The following is a 19,238-nucleotide window of genomic DNA, read 5'->3' as shown; positions in this document are numbered from 1 at the left end:
ATCAGCTGTCAGGAATACTGAGCTTTTTTGTTAGCCGGGTTTATCCCTGGTACTTTACAAAGGAGAGCCAACATTATACCGATTAGAACCTGTAGTACGTCAGTAGCTTATGCCGACAGTAGCCTCGGATGTCCTATTTCCCACCCATTACTGTGTTTATTAGACAAGATTACCTTTGAGAAGATATCACTTGAGCTTAAGATCCCAGTCCACAAGAATATATATCATTAGTTCCAAAACTCTACTCAGCTCTCAGCGTCTGACCTAGAAACACTGACTTCATTGTATGCATCACTTTGGTTACTGCATTCACCCGCAGCAAAAAAAAAAAAAAAAAAAGTTTAAAAAGGTCGTGACTTGCTTTTTGTGGGATCTGGTTATTCCCCCCAGCTTGTTTATAAAAGTGGTTTTGACTGCAGAGTTCTGATCAAACTCCTTTACAGCGCTGGAAACAGCCAGTGTAACCTTCAAAATGTTGTACAGCCAGCCCCGCACCTGCAGAGTGATGGCTTACTCTCCTCAAATAATTGTTTTGCCTGTGAATCGGGTTTGCTTTCATTTCAAAACACTTGTCCAGACCTTACTTGATCAATAAGATCAAGTGCAAAAATAAATTAAGTAAATGAAGTGCAGACATCAGAATCGGAATGGTGTGGAGGTGTTGGGGAAGTGAATTTCTTGGTTAGCCTTCAAAAATTAGTAGAGGCTGACGTCATTTGTGAGTTTAATACCAAAATTACAAAGAACTTCTGATAATGTGCTTATTAAAACTTATCAGAAGGATCTTGATTCACATCAAATAACATTGGACTTTGTGGAAGGATATCTGTTTTACTTGTAGAATATTACATTTTGTATGTCAGAAATAAAATATGTTATTTTAGAAGAATGGAAATTGTTTATTTGTGAACCTACCTAGGAATTAGTGTATCATAAGAGAGGTGCTGCTGCTGCATTTTTATTTCTTCTTTAGCAGTATCTGATGACACTTTAAAACACTGCAGTGACTTTACAGTATATTGTAGTCACATGTTTAGCCTTTTAAATTAATGCCTTTTTTCTTTCTCTTATCTCAGAGAGGAAGATCCCCGATGAAGATTTCATCATATTAATTGATGGCTTAAATGAGGCAGAATTTCACAAGCCAGATTATGGAGACACCATAGTATCATTCCTCAGCAAAATGATTGGAAAATTCCCTTCCTGGCTGAAGCTGGTGGTGACAGTCAGGACAAGTCTACAGGTACACTGAGTCCAATAATTCTGATAAACTGTTGCATTGTCATGATGGGTGTTGATAAAGAATGTCTTAGTATATATAAGGATTTGTTTAAGACCCTGTATTTTAGGTTATCCCTTTGGCTTTTTTATACTTGGATTTGCGTTCCTGTCCCCAGACTCTAGGGAGTTGCAAGGGTCTAATTTGGTATCACTTGTTTATGCCCATAGATGTTCATCGTGTTCAAATAAAATGAATCATTCAAGTTCATTTCATGTGAACTAAATTCACATGGAAAGGGGCTACTTAATCACCAAGCATATTAGGAGACTGCTTGAAAACATCCTCTCCTCCTTGTGGAAGGGCCAAGGAGTGCGCATCTTCATACCACTTTGTGCGACTGCGTCGGAAGGAGTCAATGTTGGTACAAGACATTATTCAGCTCAATTAAGAATATCTTGAGTAGGCGCTGAAGCTCTAGGCTGAATGTTGTTTGGGTTATCCATAAGTATTTTCATTTTAGTTTGCAGCTGAGCAGGTTTTCTTTTTTTTATTATTATTATTTTTTATTATTTATTTATTTTGTTATTTTTTTTTTACCTTCATCCTAGCCTTAGCTGCTCGTCACCACTCCCTTTGCACAGGATTGAGCCGCCCTTGTTTTGTTGGCTCATCTGAATAGAGCAAGCTGAGAAGCAAACAAAATGACCCAGTTAGGACAGATCTGCTATTTCAACTGTTTCAAAGCAGAGCCGGTTGATTTGCAGCATCAGTTGTGGGAACACTCACACTGAGCTTTTGAGCCAGGAGCCCGGAGGAGACAGACGTCAGAGGGATGAGATGCGCTTGGGATGAGAGCTGCTCATCAGCTGGCCCAGCTGCTCCAGGGAGAAGGACGTGTCCGCGGCTCTACCTTACGCAGAACAGCACCCATTTTTCCATGATTAGCCACTTTTCATTAGCACGGGGCTGTGCAGTTCATTTGTACCGAGGTCCATTAGGCAGTTTTACCGAGATTCGCTAATATTTATCGAGCTCCGCAGGTTGATTTACTGTGGTCTGCCTGGCAGGGAGCTGAGCGCTGGTTCCAGCTCCATCCAGGCAGCCAGCTGCTGCTCGCTGCCTTTGGAGCCGAGAACTGCAGCTGCTCCCCGAGACACCGGGAGAGCAGGGGCTATCTGCTCTTCTGTGCCATGCTTCTGGGTCACTCGGTAGCGGAGTAAATTAAACATCATTTCAAAGAAGTCTTTTTATAATGGTAGGTAAATTGCATCTCGATGGCTTGAGTTCCTCATTTAATTAGGGCTCTTGCAGCCCTACAGTCTTCACGGCGAGCTTTAGTTTTGCACCGTGTTCACCCTTTTTATTATTTTGGAGAGTCGGATGCTGCTCCTGAAACTGCCTTATCCAGCTCCATTGCGTCATTTCTCTCCCCACTTCACAGCGACAGAGCCCATCACATGAGAACTCCTTTGGAGAGGCCTTCAGTGATTTGGGGGCTATCAAAAACCCAAAGCATTGGTGAGCTTAGCAGATGAGAGATTCCCTGGCCGTGGTATCTTGCAGCAGATAGACATATTTGTTTTGCACTGGAAAGTACTCACTGTTATCTGCCCTCGCATTTCGGTGCGTTTCCCTGTTGATAGCAGCAGAGTAGGACAGGAGGAGGTCCTTCGCTTGGCTTCAGAGAAATTTCTTTTGGTCTCAGATCTGTCATCTGGTTGTCCACAGGTTGTTCCCTCTATCGGGCTTCTGCAATGACAGCAGGAGAGATGGCATGTCAGTACTTGGATGGGGCAGGGTAGGAGTAACAAGGGCACTGCTCTGGGGGAGTTTTCCACTCCTTTCCAGGGATGCGGTGTTAGGAACCGTGTCCTTCATTTTGATTTCAGTCATGTCTCACGCAGAAACTACTTGATTATAGATGAGATCGTGAGGTCCTGAAGGCACAAACTGCCATTTTGTGCGCTTGCCCTGATGGAGAAGGTCTTAAAGGAGTCTCAAAGGTGTTACTGTAATATGAATTAAGTTTACTTAATGAATAATAAACATTCCTAGCATGAATATACTTCTTTTTCTTTCTTTGTAGGAAATAATTAAGCTGTTGCCCTTCCATAGAATATTTTTGGACAGACTGGAAGAGAATGAAGCCATAGACCAGGACCTGCAGGCGTACATCCTTCATCGGATACACAGCAGCTCGGAGATCCAGAACAACATCTCGCTGAATGGCAAAATGGACAACACTACGTTTGGCAAGCTCAGTTCTCACCTCAAGACTTTGAGCCAAGGGTCCTACCTGTACCTAAAACTCACTTTTGATCTCATAGAGAAAGGATACCTAGTACTAAAAAGCTCCAGCTACAAAGTAGTGCCAGTGTCTCTGTCAGAAGTTTACCTGTTGCAGTGCAATATGAAGTTCCCAACGCAGTCTTCCTTTGATCGGGTTATGCCTCTCTTGAATGTGGCAGTGGCATCTCTGCACCCATTAACAGATGAACATATTTTTCAGGCCATTAATGCAGGTAACATTGAGGGCACTTTGGAGTGGGATGACTTTCAGCAGAGGATGGAGAACCTTTCTATGTTTCTTATCAAACGTAGAGATATGACGCGAATGTTTGTTCATCCCTCTTTTCGAGAATGGCTTATTTGGAGAGAAGAAGGTGAAAAGACCAAGTTTCTCTGTGATCCTAGGTAAGCAGATACTCTGAGGAATCAGAGCTTACAAATGTGTTCGTCTCAAAAGCGTTTCGTGCTGTTATCTGAATCATTTCATTTTACAAGGTTGCACATGGAATGAGACTCATCTCACCTGACTTTGATGTGTCTGCACTGTACATAACTACAGCTGTACTGGTCTCCTTACAACTTTGTATTGTTCGGGGAAAGAAATAAGCACTCCCTGGGCACAAAACCGACCCGGCAAATGTAATAGTCTTCTTTAGAATGAGATGAGCTGTTCTTCAGAAGGTCCCAGTTGACTAGCTCAGATACAGGCATCTGAGTCATGCTAGGGGTGGCTGCATTTTGGCAGATTAATCCTGCCAGCTCAGTCTGGAGAGGGGAATCATCCTCCGTTTCCTCAAAGGTAGCGAAACCATGTGAAGCGGAGGATAAGGAGATGAAAGATGAACAGTGTGGATACGTCTTTTGCAGTTGGCTTCTTTCTGAAGTCTTGTTCCTCGTAGTCCTGCTGTAAATGTCTTTTTGAAAGCAAAATAAGGAACAGAATCAGGCTCTTCACAACTCTGGACTGTAAACGCATACGTAATCTCTGTACTGATAGCAGCTGAGTTCCTGGCTTAGCTCACAGAGAACAGAATTTAATCACGGTTAGATTTATATTCTCTAAACCCAGTGATCACTATTAACAATGTTATCTTTGTTTCTGCTGAAGAGTGGAAACAGACACTGACTGTAATTCTAGTAGTTTATCCCTGTAAGCTCTGCTCCGTTTTGCTTGCCCACCTCTTAAAATACGATTATAAAAATCAGGGAAACACTCAGATGCTCGGCTGTATCAGGGCATCTCCTAGATCCTGCGGCCAGCCTGAAGAAATACGACAGTATCTGCTGGAACCAAATAGCTGATTAAAGCAGACATAGCTGCTAGCGCTCTCGAAGTAATTTACCACTTTAAATTATGTCGCAAACAGGCTACAGTAGAAAAATATCATGTAGCTCCTCCCAGTGGGAATCTTGGCTGGTTTAGTGGGTTCTGCGTGATAGTCCTATCAAGTGAACCCTCTGTAAAGCATCTTACAGCAGCAGGTGTCTTTGTATCAATCAGTGTTGGTTATTTAATATCCTTCCGTGGAGTCATTAAGTACTCGTCACTGGGTGATGCTTTTCCACCCTGTTTGCAATGCGGACACGTCGATTATGCCGATGGAGCTGAGAGCAGCCCCTCTTTCTGGCCACTTGCTCCCAGCCCTGCTGGTGTTGTCTGGCCCCTGTGGTTTTGGCCGGACAGCTGCAACGGAGATTGTCAGCAGCCGGGCGAGGACAGTTGGATAATCTGGGTGCTTTGATTCCCCAGGCCCAGAACTATTCCTCTTGATGCTCACTGAGGTGGTTACGGGCTTCCAACAAGCTCTCAGAATACCAACCTCAGAATGAAACTCAGAAGTGCTCCATTTTAGGTGATTTTGCACTGAAGTCATGCTTGCCACTGCAGGTGGTTTTTGTGCGAAGTCACAGATCAGCCCTTGTTCACTCGACGAGGTGAACCATAGGATGGATCTCTGCTTGGGATTCAAGGACATCATGACCACGTTGCGCTGCCCTCAGAGCTGTAGTTTGAGCAGGGCTTGGTCTGTAGCCCTCTTGCCAAGCTGAGAGCGGGCACAGCACTGTCCTGGCGAGGAAACTGTGCGAGCTCCGCGCTCACCTGCCTGCGGAGCTGGAGCTGGGTCCTTTGCTCTTCCACTTCTTTGCGCCAAACAATTTGTCACACGCTTAGGGAGGCTCTTGGGCATCACTCGAGTCCCATATGTGCCATTTCACCTGGAATATTAATGCTGGCTTTAACCGTATGGGGAAATCTCGTGCTCTTTGCAAGAACAAAACCCCTGCAGGAGTTCAACGCTAACCAGACTCAGCTCCTCGCCAGGGGCAAGCAAAGAAGTTGCAATGCACGTAATGGGCTCCCAGTGCCTCAAGTGCAAGTCTATACGTATTGAAGGGCTAATAAATATCTCTAATGTATAATGCACACTAATTGCATTACACTCCGATGGTAGATAATGAAACAGGATACATTTTGGTGATTAATAGAGAGGACCCCCTGAGATTCTGCTGTTGTGCTCCTCAAAATCCTCCTGTCCAGCTCTCAGGGAAGTGCTGATATTGAAATGTTGAGCTCAGAGCACTGTAAACCCTTAGCAACGATTAAGATAAGTAATGATTTTCCATTTTGTTCCTCTAAAAGAAGCACAGCTTGCCACTGACTGAGCTAATAGGAGTAACCTACGAAAATTTGCCTACTGTTGGTTTGTTTGCAGCAACTTTGATTTCCTTTCTGCTCGCTCGGGAATTGGGAGGGCGTTATAACCGTATGGACCGCTCATCGTCTGCTGGGGCAGAAATGCGCCGTTAATGCAAAGCTCGTTGACCTCCCCATGTCGATACAGCCAACAGTCAGGTTGCCAAGGCTGATTTTTCATAGGAGAAGAGCTTTGGAGTGAAATGTGGTTTTGTGAAGCTGCTCTTAATTGACTTACCCTGACAGGGCGTCCAGGTGTAAGGATGTTACGAAAGAAATTGGGATAATGGGCCTTGTGTCTGCAGCACTGCAGCTGGGGTAATCTTCCTCATTTCATTAATGAGAGCGAGTTCCTGTGTTCTGGGGAGTATGGAGAAGAGGGGGAGAGGAAGAACACAATGTCCAGAAATTACCACGTTTTTCTAGGCTTTTATGATAAGCAGCAAATCGCCATCCTCCAGATTTTCCTGTGAGCCTGGTGAGTTGCTAACCCTCTTCCTTGGATGCTCACCGTGAGTTTTCTGTCTCAAGCGAGGGCTGCCTGGCATGGAGGGGAACACAATCACCACAGCCTGTCTTGCAAGAGACCCCCCAGCATCCATTTAATAACAGGGCACCAACAAAGCATTTGTCAGAGTCGAACCAGCATTGGAGTAATGACTTCCCCTGCCTGTCAGCGTAATGCTATTAACTCAGTGCCTTAGTTGACAAATAACATCAAACATCTTAGGGGAAAGACCCGATCCTTTGTGACTAGTGCATGGAGAAAGTGGTGATTACTGAGTGTTTGCTCTTACACTTGTATTTCTTAACGTAAATTCTTATCTGATGCCGTGCTGTGTTTTGCCTAGACTTAATCAGAAACTTCCATGCAATTATCTTGCATGCTTTTACAATGCTAATAAAACGTTTTATCCCTGTGCTGCTGCTGAAGGAACTGCGAGGGAGACAGACGTGATTTGCCCTGGTGAGGCAGTAAAAGAGCTGCAGCCAGATACAGACCCCCAAAGTGAAATTACCCTGTCCAGATTTAAGTATCAACATCTGCGTGGCTTGTCTAGACTTGCTTTATAGTCAGAGGAGGGAAATAAGGGTGATTCATTTCATCATAAGCTAAAAGGCTAAAATAGGTCAGAGGAAGAGTGCCTTCCAAGTGTCTCCTCCTGTCGATTAATAAAGGAGCTCGGGGTGATGGGCTCACCGGGAGGTGTCTCCGGTACTGACAAGTAAAACTGGGTGGGAGGAGATGAGTCCTTTCCGGTCTGCTCTTCTAACCGGTACGCAGGTTTTTGGGGCAGATCTGCAGATGTCCTTTTCTTGTTCAGGAAGCTAAGGAAGGAAAAAGCTGCTCTTTATGCTGTTGCCAGCATATGGCTCTCGTAACAGGGGCTTTTGCTTCTCAGGGTGGCACACGCACAAGCTGGTGGTGTGTCCCCTGTCATCGCTTAGCAAAGTGGCTCTTTGTAGCACAGCTCAGGGACCTTCCAACGGCAGTGGCACCTCAGCAAAACGAAGCACCGAGATTTCCACCCGCAGCATGGAGTCACCTCACCTAGCCTCCAGTGCACGTATCTGGACCGGGGCGAGCGGGGAGGGCAGCAGGCACTGGTGTGGCGATGGGGGAGGACAGCTCCTCCTAGGGGGGATATCCCGCTGGGAATCCATCTGGGAATATCCCAGATGCGGTGTTAGTCTGCAATCCTGAATATCCATGGTCAGGCTTCCAGAAAAGCTGAATGCTCAGGTCTGAAGAGAGCCCCTGCAGGCACTGGGAGTCATTCAAACCCAGTTGCTGATCCCTGGGTCGGGAGCCAGCAGTGACACCACTGGGCTGGTGTAGGGGTAAAGCTCAAGCTCAGAAATCACAGAATCCTAGAATCATTAAGGTTGGAAAAGCCCTCCAAAATCATCTGGTCCAACCATCACCCTACTTCCCGTGTCACCCATGTCCCCAAGCACCACGTCCAACCTTTCTCCTTGAACACCCCCAGGGACGGTGACTGCACCGCCTGCCAGGGCAACCCGTCCCAATGCCTGACTGCTCTTTCTGAGAAGAAATGTCTCCTCATTTCCAACCTAAACCTCCAAATGCTAAACCTAAACCTAAACAAATGCTGTATGAGGAATCAGTATTCTGCAGTAAATGTTTCAGTGCACCAACAATTGATCGGGGGCACTTCCTCCTGCTCATTGACTGAATCAGAAGATGCCTGACAATTTGGGATATTGCTTAAAAAAAAGGCCGAAGTCCTGGTGTCTCTGGAGCTGAGGGCGAGGGCAGCTCCTCATCTACCCCCTCGTGTTCCACATCACGAACCGAATCCGTTCCTGTCCCTGCAGCCCTAAATAAAGGCACCTTGTGTGGCTCGGGGTGCAGCAGCGATCCAAGCAGGAGCGCGCAGCTCCAGCGCAGCACGCCGAGTTGCCATGGTTTCCTGCAGAGCTGTCCTGGAATACAATACGGTGTAGGTATTTTGCATTTTCCTTTCTCTCTTGGGAGGCAAGCTGCAAGTGGAGATTTTTCCTACACAAAGTTAATATTTTTACATATTACCCAGCGGACTGATAGAGTGTGAATTAGAAACAAATAAGTGTTTTTTGCACTTAATCTCATTGACAAATCAAATTAAGCTTAATCTGATCGACAAATAAAAATCCCCAGTCAAAAGGGAATGAATTTAGAAAGTTTGGAGGAAAAGAAGTCAGTGAAAATCATAAAAATTCAGTGATAAAGCATACACTTAAATGGGAGGGGGGCTTTGTATTACACATCAGCTTCTTAAAACTCGTCCACAGTTAGCTCCTGAGTATCTCACCGACTTTGTCATTATAGTGCATGGTTAGTTAACTTTTTGTTTTCCTCTTTTATATTCTGAGATTCTGGAAAGCTCTTAAAATATGCTCAGATTTATTGTTAGCTTGAAAGAAAGCATTCACCAAAAGCCAGGCTGTGTCTGAAGTGTTCTCTCTGCACTCACGTGGGATGGATTTCACTCCGTGAAGCAAAGGTGCTATTTGATCTCAAGGTGAAGCAAAATAATGGGTTTTATTTATTTGAATCCCTTACATACTTATGCAGAAAAATAAAAATAATGCAGTGCCCACTAGCATCTTGTGGGGAGGGAGGTGGAATAAGCAGGTTTTCGTGAGTGTTCAGCAGCAGCCTCAGCTCTGGAGGTGCAGCAGGGAGCTGAGCGCTGCTTCTTCCATTGTTATTTTGCATTACTTTGCTGCTTGAATTACCTTTCTGAAAGTGTGTTTTTTTTGGAGTGCCCCCAGGCGCGGGTCTGTGGCGAGCACCTGGAGGTTCAGCAGAACCCCGAGGGACGTGTCGTGCTTTGTTCATCGCGCTGTGCCCAGCTGCGTGCTGCGTGCCACATGTCACCGCAATACACGAGGTCAATTCGTTCCCTAGCCAGCCTGCTGTCCGGGCATCTGCGCTTGTGCAAAGCCTGCGCTGAGTTAGTGTCATTAATTACCAAATCGCCGTGGGATTTGGTGTTTTATCATCATTCCTACAGCTCTAATTTTGGCAGAACTGTGGAGCGGGGAGGAAACGGTGGTTTACCTGTGGTTTGGAGTAGGGATTCCTCTATACCCGTAGCATAAGAATGACAGTCAAATGTTTCTTGCTGGTTTAATTTCCTCATCAAGAGGAATGCAGCTGAGTTCCATATTTTTGGATCACAAAGATGAATCCATCATGATGTCCTCCACGTCATTGAATGGGCAAACACAAGCTGCTCACCAGGCAGTGGAGATCCGATGGACTGCTGACACTGAGTATGCAACTTCCAGGCTTCCAGAGTAAAGTTTTCTGATCCCTGACTTGTAAATGGTGCATTTTGAAATGTAAAAAGAATGGCAATAGCTCAACCAAATGAATGTAGGAGACTTCTGTATGTGAGTATCCACGTTGCCAACGTTTCTAGGTGTTAACTCTAAGCTCCTGCAGAAATACAGAGCTAAAAATGAATGATTAAAGCCATCAGTAGCAAGTCAGGCAGCTGTAACGGGGACTTCGCTGAATGTCAGAAGCAAGGATTTGTGTAATATGGAATTGAGGACAGGGTACAGAGGAGGATCTGGTGGTGGACGTAGAGGGGAGGGAGGCTTGAGCTCATTCACACTGTGGCTCCACGTCTAACGAAGCACCCACGTGCCTGAGCTGCAGGTTTTTCCTTGGAAACTTGGACAGGGCTGCAGCTGCGGTGTCGATTGGAAGAGAAGAAATGGGAGACAGATTACAAATCATGACTGATGAGATGAGATGAAGAGCAGATGTGATTGCTGCCACCATAAAGGACATCAGCAGAGCAGCTTGCTTTAACTGGCTCATTAGACATGCAACCTAAGCATTCAGATGCGAGGCTTTTTTGAATATATTTTGTCTTGAGTTACTGTCCTCATAAAATCTTTTTTTTTTTTTTTTCTGGACTGCAAACTTCTGTATGCTGTACCATTTTTACATCTAAATGGAAGAAAATATTCACTGAGTAATCCATTCTGTGGCACTGAGCCACCAAAAAGGGAGAAGTGGAATTAATTGGAGGCAAAATGAGTGCTTACTGAAGAAAGAAATGTTGCTTAATTTGTTCTTGTTATTTCATTCCTCAAATCTTAAGGCTCACTCTCTGAGCAGAAACATCTTCCAGTGGTTTACTAGAGAGGAGCCCCGACTTTATTCCACCTTCCTTCTTACAAGTTCATTTACTCCCAGTTAAATGGAAGTAGAACACTTCCAAGTCACATTCCCCATTCTTTTATCATCCTGCTTATTTGAAATTACATCGGGTGAAATGAGAACAGGAGGTGCATCGCCATTCGTCTTTTGAGTTCTTGTCCGCATGTTGACTGTGTAGTCACCAGAGAGCTTACTGAGAGATGGTTTTTATTCATTTTACCCATCTAGCATGTTTATTAAATATGCCAGCAGTCTTTTCACACTGCTCTTGGACATCACTTATTTACTCTGAATACGAAGTAATCTGTTCGTGGCAACCAGCAGATTTTCTGAAAGGCCTTATGAACTGAACTGAGACGAGGGAATTTCATCTTTACTCTCTGGATCTTGCTTTTTTAATCTCATTAAGTCAGGCTCTGTAAGGGTTCAGAAATGCTTTATTCTCTCCTTTATTGTTCTGTATTTTTAAATTATTGCAAATATGTTTTGTTACCTTAAACCTGAAGGGGTGCCATCACAGTTATCTGTTTTTCCTCTGCTGCTTCTCTGGGCAGTTCCTGGCACCCAACTGCCATTATTTCATGCAATTTAGTGGGGAGCTGCTCCAGGACAAAGTCCTGTTAAAGGTTCAGCTGTATTATTCCAGATAAATTGCAGATGAACTCTTTCTCTGTGATAGCCAAGTATGTAACACAATCTGAGGCTTGTACTCCCCATACTTGATAAAATATGGGAGCAGCACAGTTAGTACCTATGGAATTTATAACAGACAGCCTAGAGAACAAAAAATGACAGCAGGATTGCTAGCAGATCTTCAACATAATTTTGCTTTCAGCTGAGCTGCATCAGTGAGATCATTGCTATTAGACCTGTCAAAGTTACCTGAATAAACCAGTGACTTCCTACCTGAATGATGACGTTAATTCCATGTTGGGGGGCACAGAGCTTCCCACTTCCTTCAAAGTTCGGAATCATGAAGCACAAGATGCTCTAAGACATCTCTCAGTGCTGAAGATGCTGTTAACTACCGTTTGGCTCAGTCTCACGCACGCTCAATCAGCCTGCCTTTCCTGCAGGGTATTAAGGACGTGGTGCAAGACAGCGCTGGCTGCATGTGGAGGCTCTGCTCCTTGATCACGTCCCACTGGTGTGCACGATATTGTAGCGGTGCGGGTGGTATTGGTTTTCCTGGTGTTCAGTCGCACCGCAGCAATGAAGAAACATCCAGTGAGCCTATTGATTTGAAGTCTGCCATCACCAAGACGCTATTACTTAAATCAGTTTCTTTAGGGATAGGCCAGGTGCAGTTAAGTGATTCCATTTCTGCTGCTTCCAGTGGTCACAGAGTGGTTTGTGCAATTCTTTAGCTCTCCTTTACACCATTCACAATTTTGCTGCTTTTACTGCTTAGACTACAAATAAGGTGGTAGGGAAGGTTACATATAAAGGGATGAAGCACTGAGAGTTGGGATGATGTCTGGATGCAGATTTTTGTGCAGAGCTCTGTCTCTGGTAAACCAGAACTCATCAGTCAAGCACTTGTAGCTGGCAGCATTGGTTGAAGTATTTAATTATGGTCGGAGATGTCTTTGAGAGACCTGCTACAGTGAGACCAGGGGTGTTGGACGTGGTGTGCGTCTGATGGGTTGAGCCTTATCATCTGTGCTACGAAAAAGCAAGCTTAGATAATCACAGATAATCTCTTTTAGCAGGGAAATGGCATGTTTAGCACCTGGAACAGTGGGTTCCTAGTTTATGATTGAGGCCATTAGGTGTACCTGCTGTATAAGAATGGCCACTGGTGATTATGGTATGAGCAAGCCATTGTGAATAAGAAAATTGTTGGGTGAAGAAAACAACCTGAAACCATGGTGGCGAAGGTTTCTTATCCTGCTAGTCGGAATTATCTCTGCAGTTTCATAGAGCAGCAGGAACTGGTAGTGCCCTGCTGCTGTGTTCTCCGTTACTTGTAGGCAGGGTGATGCTTTCTGATCAGGTGTCCCATACTTTGTCTCTTTGCAATGAAACGTGACCTAAGGGATGGGATTTTTTTTTTCTTGGCTGTGAACTCTGCTGTCCCAGTTAGCTTAGCAAATTAAAGCAGTGTTTAATTCTGTAGAAAATAATACTGCGTATTTAAGAACATTCCCTGTTTTGAATTGTTTCTTGTATAACGTTAATTCCTTTAAAGTTAATTCACAATTATAACATCAGAGGGAAACTATGCTACAAAAATCAATACATCGCTGTTGGTGATTAAGTGATCCTTCAGCAGGAGCTGACTGTGAGCTGAGCTTGGCCTTTCCTGCAGTCTGCTGCGCTGGACAGACGTCCTTTGGAAAGCAAAGGAGGCTCCGGTCTTCGTCAGAGCAGACATTATTCTCTGCGCTGAATTTATAAAATTGCCCTCTGCAGAGCTGAATAAAATATGAATACACGTCTGCTGGAAGACCAGATTCACTGGGCACTGTGTCAGATGTCTAGGTTTTGGAATGGTTTCATGGGATTAGCTGGAAGAAGGGAGATGGGGATGTAATGTAAATCAGGGAATCTGGACGTTGGTAGGTTTAGAAGTAAAAGGGACTGATTCTCGCTTCGTTTTTTGCCTGCCTGTCTTCTGTTTCATTGGTTCAATGCCTTAAGAATCGAGTAACTTTATACCCTTTTAAATCTCCTTTGTTTTGTCTGAAGGACAGAAGAGTATAGATGAGGCACATATGCAGGAGCCTTTAGTATTTTCTTCTGTGTTTCCCCATGCTGCACCACAGCTCTTCGGTCACGCTAGGATTCTGTTAGTGCTGCATTGTCCCTTTCCATCTGTGGCACAAGGGATGGAGACAGAATGAGGAATGTGCTCAAGGTACCAGCTCCCTGCATCATCTTGTTCTGCTCCCACAGCTCTGCATGCTGCAGCTTTGGGTGAATAAGGGAGCAGCTTATAACACGTATCCCATAGGTAGCCTTCACTTATAGCTGCTGTACGTCTGCACTGGTTCATGCTACACAAGGATCAAGCCTCTCATCTTTATATATACGTACGTGTGCACATCCCTGGGCACAGCCCTCACCGTTATGGGAGCCTGTGTTTTGGAGCTGGCTTGCACTGCCACACGCAATCTGCGAGTGCAAACAAAGGCTTCCAGAGCTGAGCTGGCAGCGCTATTAATTTTTCACAAAAAGAAATCTTGCATTAAAAATAGAAAATCTCTGATGATAAACTCTGCAGTGGCGAAATTCAAAGCAAATCATTTCACTGAGCTCCTTGATGTAGAAATCATTACTGCCATCCTCTGCTGTATTAGAAAAAAAGAAAAAAAGCCCATGCTGTTCAAGTCTGTTTTAGCATGCAATTAACGTTGACAGAACAAGTGACTGCAAGTATTTATCAACAAGCCCAAAGCCAAGGTCTGGGAAACATTGCAGAGGTAATGTATTACTCATGAATACTGTACTTTATTCCGGAATAGTTCATACATGCCTTATTCATAACAGCCAAAGTCATGCATATAATTAAATTTAGGTAAATACCCTACCAGCTGCAGCTGAAAAGCAATTTAGGAGCTAAGCATGGACCTTGGGCTCGCGTGTCAGACAGGAGCTGCACTTCATCTCTCACTGCAAAGAGAAGGCACGTCAGAAGTTTCTGGATCTTCAGTCCACGCTCGATATTAATGCAGTTACAGCTCTGTTCTGAGCCTTCCCAAACGTTTTTGAAGAGTTTTCGATCAGCCGTGTTCAACAAGCAAACAAGTGGCTTTATTTCCTCCTCTGTGATGGGAAAAGTAGAGGCAGAGAGGGAAGCTACAGCATCCCTTTGTGAGCTCACTATCAGATCCTGGAACAGAAAGCTGCTATTAATGATTTCCAGCCCAATGCATGACTCTCCCCAGCAAGGAAATGAGCTGATGTCTCTGAATGAACGCGCACCACCAACCTTTTAGTTGAGGTAAACGCGCTGGCTGTTGTCCAAAATATAAGCGTAGCAACGTGAGGCTGAGGAGCTATTGAGATGTATTGAGAATATTAGAGTGATTATAGGTTTTCGTAATCTGGCTGAATGGGGATGGGTAAAATCTAGCAATTGCTGCACTCCTTGACTTGCAGCTGTATCTCCATGGTTCTGTGATCACGCGAAACTCAAGCTGTGTTGCATAGTCATTTGTTTTTGTCTGCTCTGTTTCTTCTTTCCGTGGGCCTTCCTAGAGGTTAATTGGTGTAATGAGCAAACGCATTTGACTTTCTCCTTTGAAAGGGTGTGAACTGGTGGGAATCTCCTCCTGCTCCAAAGGTGGGGAGCAAAGAGGGGAAGAGCAAAAGGAAGGAAATGCAGTAGGCCATAGATAACTCAGGGCGCTACAACCACTTCCAAATCCCTTCTGTTTTGCCATCTTTTTAAGTTTTGTCCCTTCTGTTAGAGCTATGTGGAAAGCTCTCCCAGCACGGCCGCATGTCAATGGAGGCACTGCCCAGTGCACAGAGGCATCCTTTCATTTCAAGCAGCCCACCACGGCACCTGAGCACCTCAGCCACCATCTGGAGGAGCTTCTCCTTCCTTCTGCTGTGGCAAGGGAGTGTGGTGGTTGCGGGCGCCCACCACAGGGTGCTCGGTATGGTGGGACGAGCTCGGGTCAGGACAGGGCGTGAAGAGGAATGAGACAGGCCCCGCCAGCCAGGAACTTCTCTTCAGGTTCTTTCTCAGCTCAAGACGCCCAAAGCACAAAGGGTACCATCAACCAACCAAGCACTTAGACAACAGCCTGTTGTTTGCATTTGCCTGAACATGAGCCGGCAGTGTGCCCAGGTGGCCAAGAAGGCCAACGGCATCCTGGCTTGTATCAGGAATAGTGTAGCCAGCAGGGCCAGGGAGGTGATCGTCCCCCTGTACACAGCTCTGGTGAGGCCGCACCTCAAGTACTGTGTTCAGTTTTGGGCCCCTCAGTACAGGAAAGACATCGAGACCCTGAAACATGTCCAGAGAAGGGCCACGAAGCTGGTGAAGGGCCTGGAACACAAGTCCTATGAGGAGCAGCTGCGGGAACTGGGGTTGTTTAGTCTGGAGAAGAGGAGGCTCAGGGGAGATCGTATTGCTCTCTGCAACTACCTGAAAGGAAGGTGTGGGGAGCTGGGGGTTGGCCTCTTCTCATGGGTAACTAGTGATAGGACTAGAGGGAATGGCCTCAAGTTGTGCCGGGGGAGGTTTAGGTTAGAAATTAGGAGGCATTTCTTCTCAGAAAGAGCAGTCAGGCATTGGGACGGGTTGCCCAGGGAAGTGGTGGAGTCACCGTACCTGGGGGTGTTCAAAGAACGGTTGGACGTGGTGCTTAGGGACATGGTTTAGTGGGTGGCATTGGTGGTAGGGAGATGGTTGGACCAGGTGATCTTGGAGGTCTTTTCCAATGTTTATGATTCTATGAGGGCACCCTTATAAATTTCCTTGGCTTTTTGAGAGGCCCAGTGGAGTTGTTCACCAGTGGAAGAGGTTATTTTAATATATGGGGAAGATCACCACATCACATTTTCGTAGCCAGACCTGGGGCCTCTAGGCCTGCCTTATGACAAAAAGGCATTTTGTTCATCCTGCTCTTCTTTGGGCACACGTCCAACATCCTACAAGTACCACGTGGGCTGGCAAAGCGTCACTGGGCTCTGCTAAAATGAATCCGAGCATTATCAGTCTAGAAGGAGGTTCGTTGGCAGGGACTGGGAGAGACCTCGCCAAACACCTGGCTGTGGCACGCAAGTCTTCCACTTTCCTTCTGTACTTCAGCAAAAGAAGGAGCCTGGCTTGCCTTTGAGACAGGGCTAAGCATTCTCCCTGGTTGGAGATCCCCACCCTTGTGAAAACATCCATCTTTTGTAATATTTACTTGCCTTTTTGCCTTGCTAAGTGCTTTTCTGCTTTACCAAATAGTGATGAGCTAATAACATTCCCTGTCCTTAAAAGCCCTTGTAAAGCCACAATTTATATGATGTTTGGTTTTGTTTGGCTCGGGGGGGTTTGATTGCTTTTATGTGTAGTCACATTTTTATTTAGTTCCAGAAATGAAATGGGTTAAAAAGGGCTCCCTTGAGAGTATCCAAAGGCTTACGGAAGAATCTGAACTTCCCTTTTTCTCTGCCCTTAATGTCAAGGCAAGCAGTTGCTTCGCTTGTAGCGTGCATACTTGGCTGCAGTGTAATTGTTTGTTTTTCTTTTTTTGATCTGATACACTTGGGAGACTTTGAAAAAGCCTCATTTGTTCCTAGTTCGTTGCAAGCAGCAACGATGTCTGCGTTAGTGATCTGCATCTCCAGTTTGCAGAGGCCGTCTCCTCTTGGTTTGCTTCCGTCAGAAAATCCAGTGTATGGAAGGGTACACAAAGAGCGTATTTGTAAGCAACACCAAGAAAGCTGCCTGCAAGGACAAATACCAGCCATTCTCACCCCAGAACAATTGGCATTGCTTCACTTCTTTGCACCGCGTGTGTTCTGTGAACATACAGAGAATAAGCTGCTCGAGTCAAGACACAGCCATCTTAAACTTCCACTGTTTGGAGCTGGAAGTTCAAAAACCTTTAAGTACCTTTAGAAATGTCAGCGAAGACCACTGTTAGCAAAGGAAGTCAGTGTCTTTTACTGTGTTTCGCATTAAATGGGGCTCTGCATGTTGCTCCGCTACATTGTTTGGGTTGTCAACCTTGTAGGTCATTTGCCAGAAGCATCTTTGTTACTCGAAAAGCTGGAGAATATGTTTAGAAGTTTTACATGGAAATAAAGTTGATTCAGTCTTCCCAGGAAATGTCACAGGGTGGAGAATGTAGTTGTCATTTAAAGGCCATTTTTCAAAGTGTGGATATTTGGAATGTGTCATTTTCTAATGACTTCAGCATCGATGGCATGCTTTCAAAGTGGAGTTGCACTCTGCAAAATAACTACAAAAATAGCACCTCGGCTCTCATGAAATTGTACCTCTAGCATTTCTGAAGTTACATCTGTTTATAGAGAATGTATCGTTTTATTTTTGTTATCTTCTAATGATCTTTTTTTGGTTATAAGTGGTCACCAATAATAAAAGATATGCAATTAGTTGGTGGTTTACAAATAAGAGCTAGTCCAGTTTAGTTTCCCCAAAGCTGGATTAGGTTGAAGGCTTAGCAGAAGCAAAAATTGTTTTCAAAAGTTCTTTTGTTGGTGTAACAGGCAAATACTAACGTGCTCCTCCTTCTCTTTTCAGGAGTGGCCACACATTACTTGCCTTCTGGTTTTCCCGTCAAGAAGGAAAACTAAATCGACAGCAAACTATTGAACTGGGACATCACATTCTCAAAGCACATATTTTTAAGGTAACAAAAATTAAAATGAAGACTCATGCCAGCCTCATCCCCGTCGTGTATAATCTGCCAACGCTGGCAACGTTCAGTCTCTTCTTGTTTTAGGGCTGCTGTGAGAAGTGTGATTGCTGCAGGCTGCTGAAACATGTAGAAGTTAGCTTTACAAAATTGGCAGTGGTATATAAGAAATTCTTGAAATTAAACCATCGTTCAGACAGTAAATTCAAGAGAGAGCCTCTTACCTAGAATCCCTCTCTTACCGTAAGAGGTTTCTTACCATCTAAGATGAGTTCCTGTAACAACATCTAGGAAAAATAAATCTTAAAGAATTCAAAGGCTTCGAAGAACTCAACCCAGAGTTTAGGTTGTAAAAGGAAAAAGCACTAGAATCTGATGGTTGATTCATTTTACTTCTCATACAGATGTTTAACACCTGGATAATTAAAAGGCAAGCTTGGACATGAACAGCAATGTGACCCATAAATTAAATGTTGTTCTTCTGCCTGCTGGCCCTCATACCGGGAGATGGAAATGAAAGAATGGATTTGTAAGGTCATAGGAAATACAGAATTTCTTAAAGTATTAGGATCTGTGGGTGTGCTTAACACTGATAAAAATGAGACTGTATTTTCATCTGGTCTATATATGATTTTACAGACTTCAGAACTTATGCAGTTCTATTAGTATTTATAGGTCAAACACTTCTGTCCTGTGTCAGTTCTGTATTTATTTGTTGGTTTCCCTCTGCTGGATTCATGATCAAGTATAGTAGTGAAGTCTCCTTGTATGGGAAAACAATGGCTAGAGCCAAAGGGAAGAACCCCAGGTCAAAGCATTATCCAATCAGTTCATAGTTTTCAAATTTTGGGATACAATCCCAAGGCCCAATTCAGCAGTGAATTTAGTATTCAGCTGCATTTTACATTAAAACTGCTTCCAAATCTTTTTTGTTTCACACTTCTCTGGTAGAAACAAATGGGGTTTCAGGAGCTAAACAAATGACAATTTTCATTAAGTGGAAAAGTTGCCTGTAGATTC

The 19,238-nt window shown here is 44.5% G+C and overlaps 1 protein-coding gene across 25 annotated transcripts in view; it reads left to right on the top strand.

Moving 5' to 3' along the window:
- The window catches only part of TANC2 (tetratricopeptide repeat, ankyrin repeat and coiled-coil containing 2), a 282,115-nt gene that overhangs the window by 227,775 nt on the left and 35,102 nt on the right, over positions 1 to 19,238 (top strand). For all 25 annotated transcript variants that reach the window (XM_083809549.1, XM_083809550.1, XM_083809532.1 and 22 more), the window contains 3 exons: positions 1,077 to 1,243; positions 3,309 to 3,916; positions 18,104 to 18,212. In XM_083809549.1, the coding sequence (XP_083665675.1) occupies positions 1,077 to 1,243; positions 3,309 to 3,916; positions 18,104 to 18,212 (884 nt within the window). The remainder of the gene's footprint in view (positions 1 to 1,076; positions 1,244 to 3,308; positions 3,917 to 18,103; positions 18,213 to 19,238) is intronic.

The sequence above is a fragment of the Anser anser genome, assembly GCF_964211835.1.
Source record: "Anser anser genome assembly, chromosome: 23".
Lineage (NCBI taxonomy): Eukaryota > Metazoa > Chordata > Aves > Anseriformes > Anatidae > Anser > Anser anser.
Note: the sequence above shows the minus strand (reverse complement) of the source record. Positions and strands in the feature narration are given on the sequence as shown.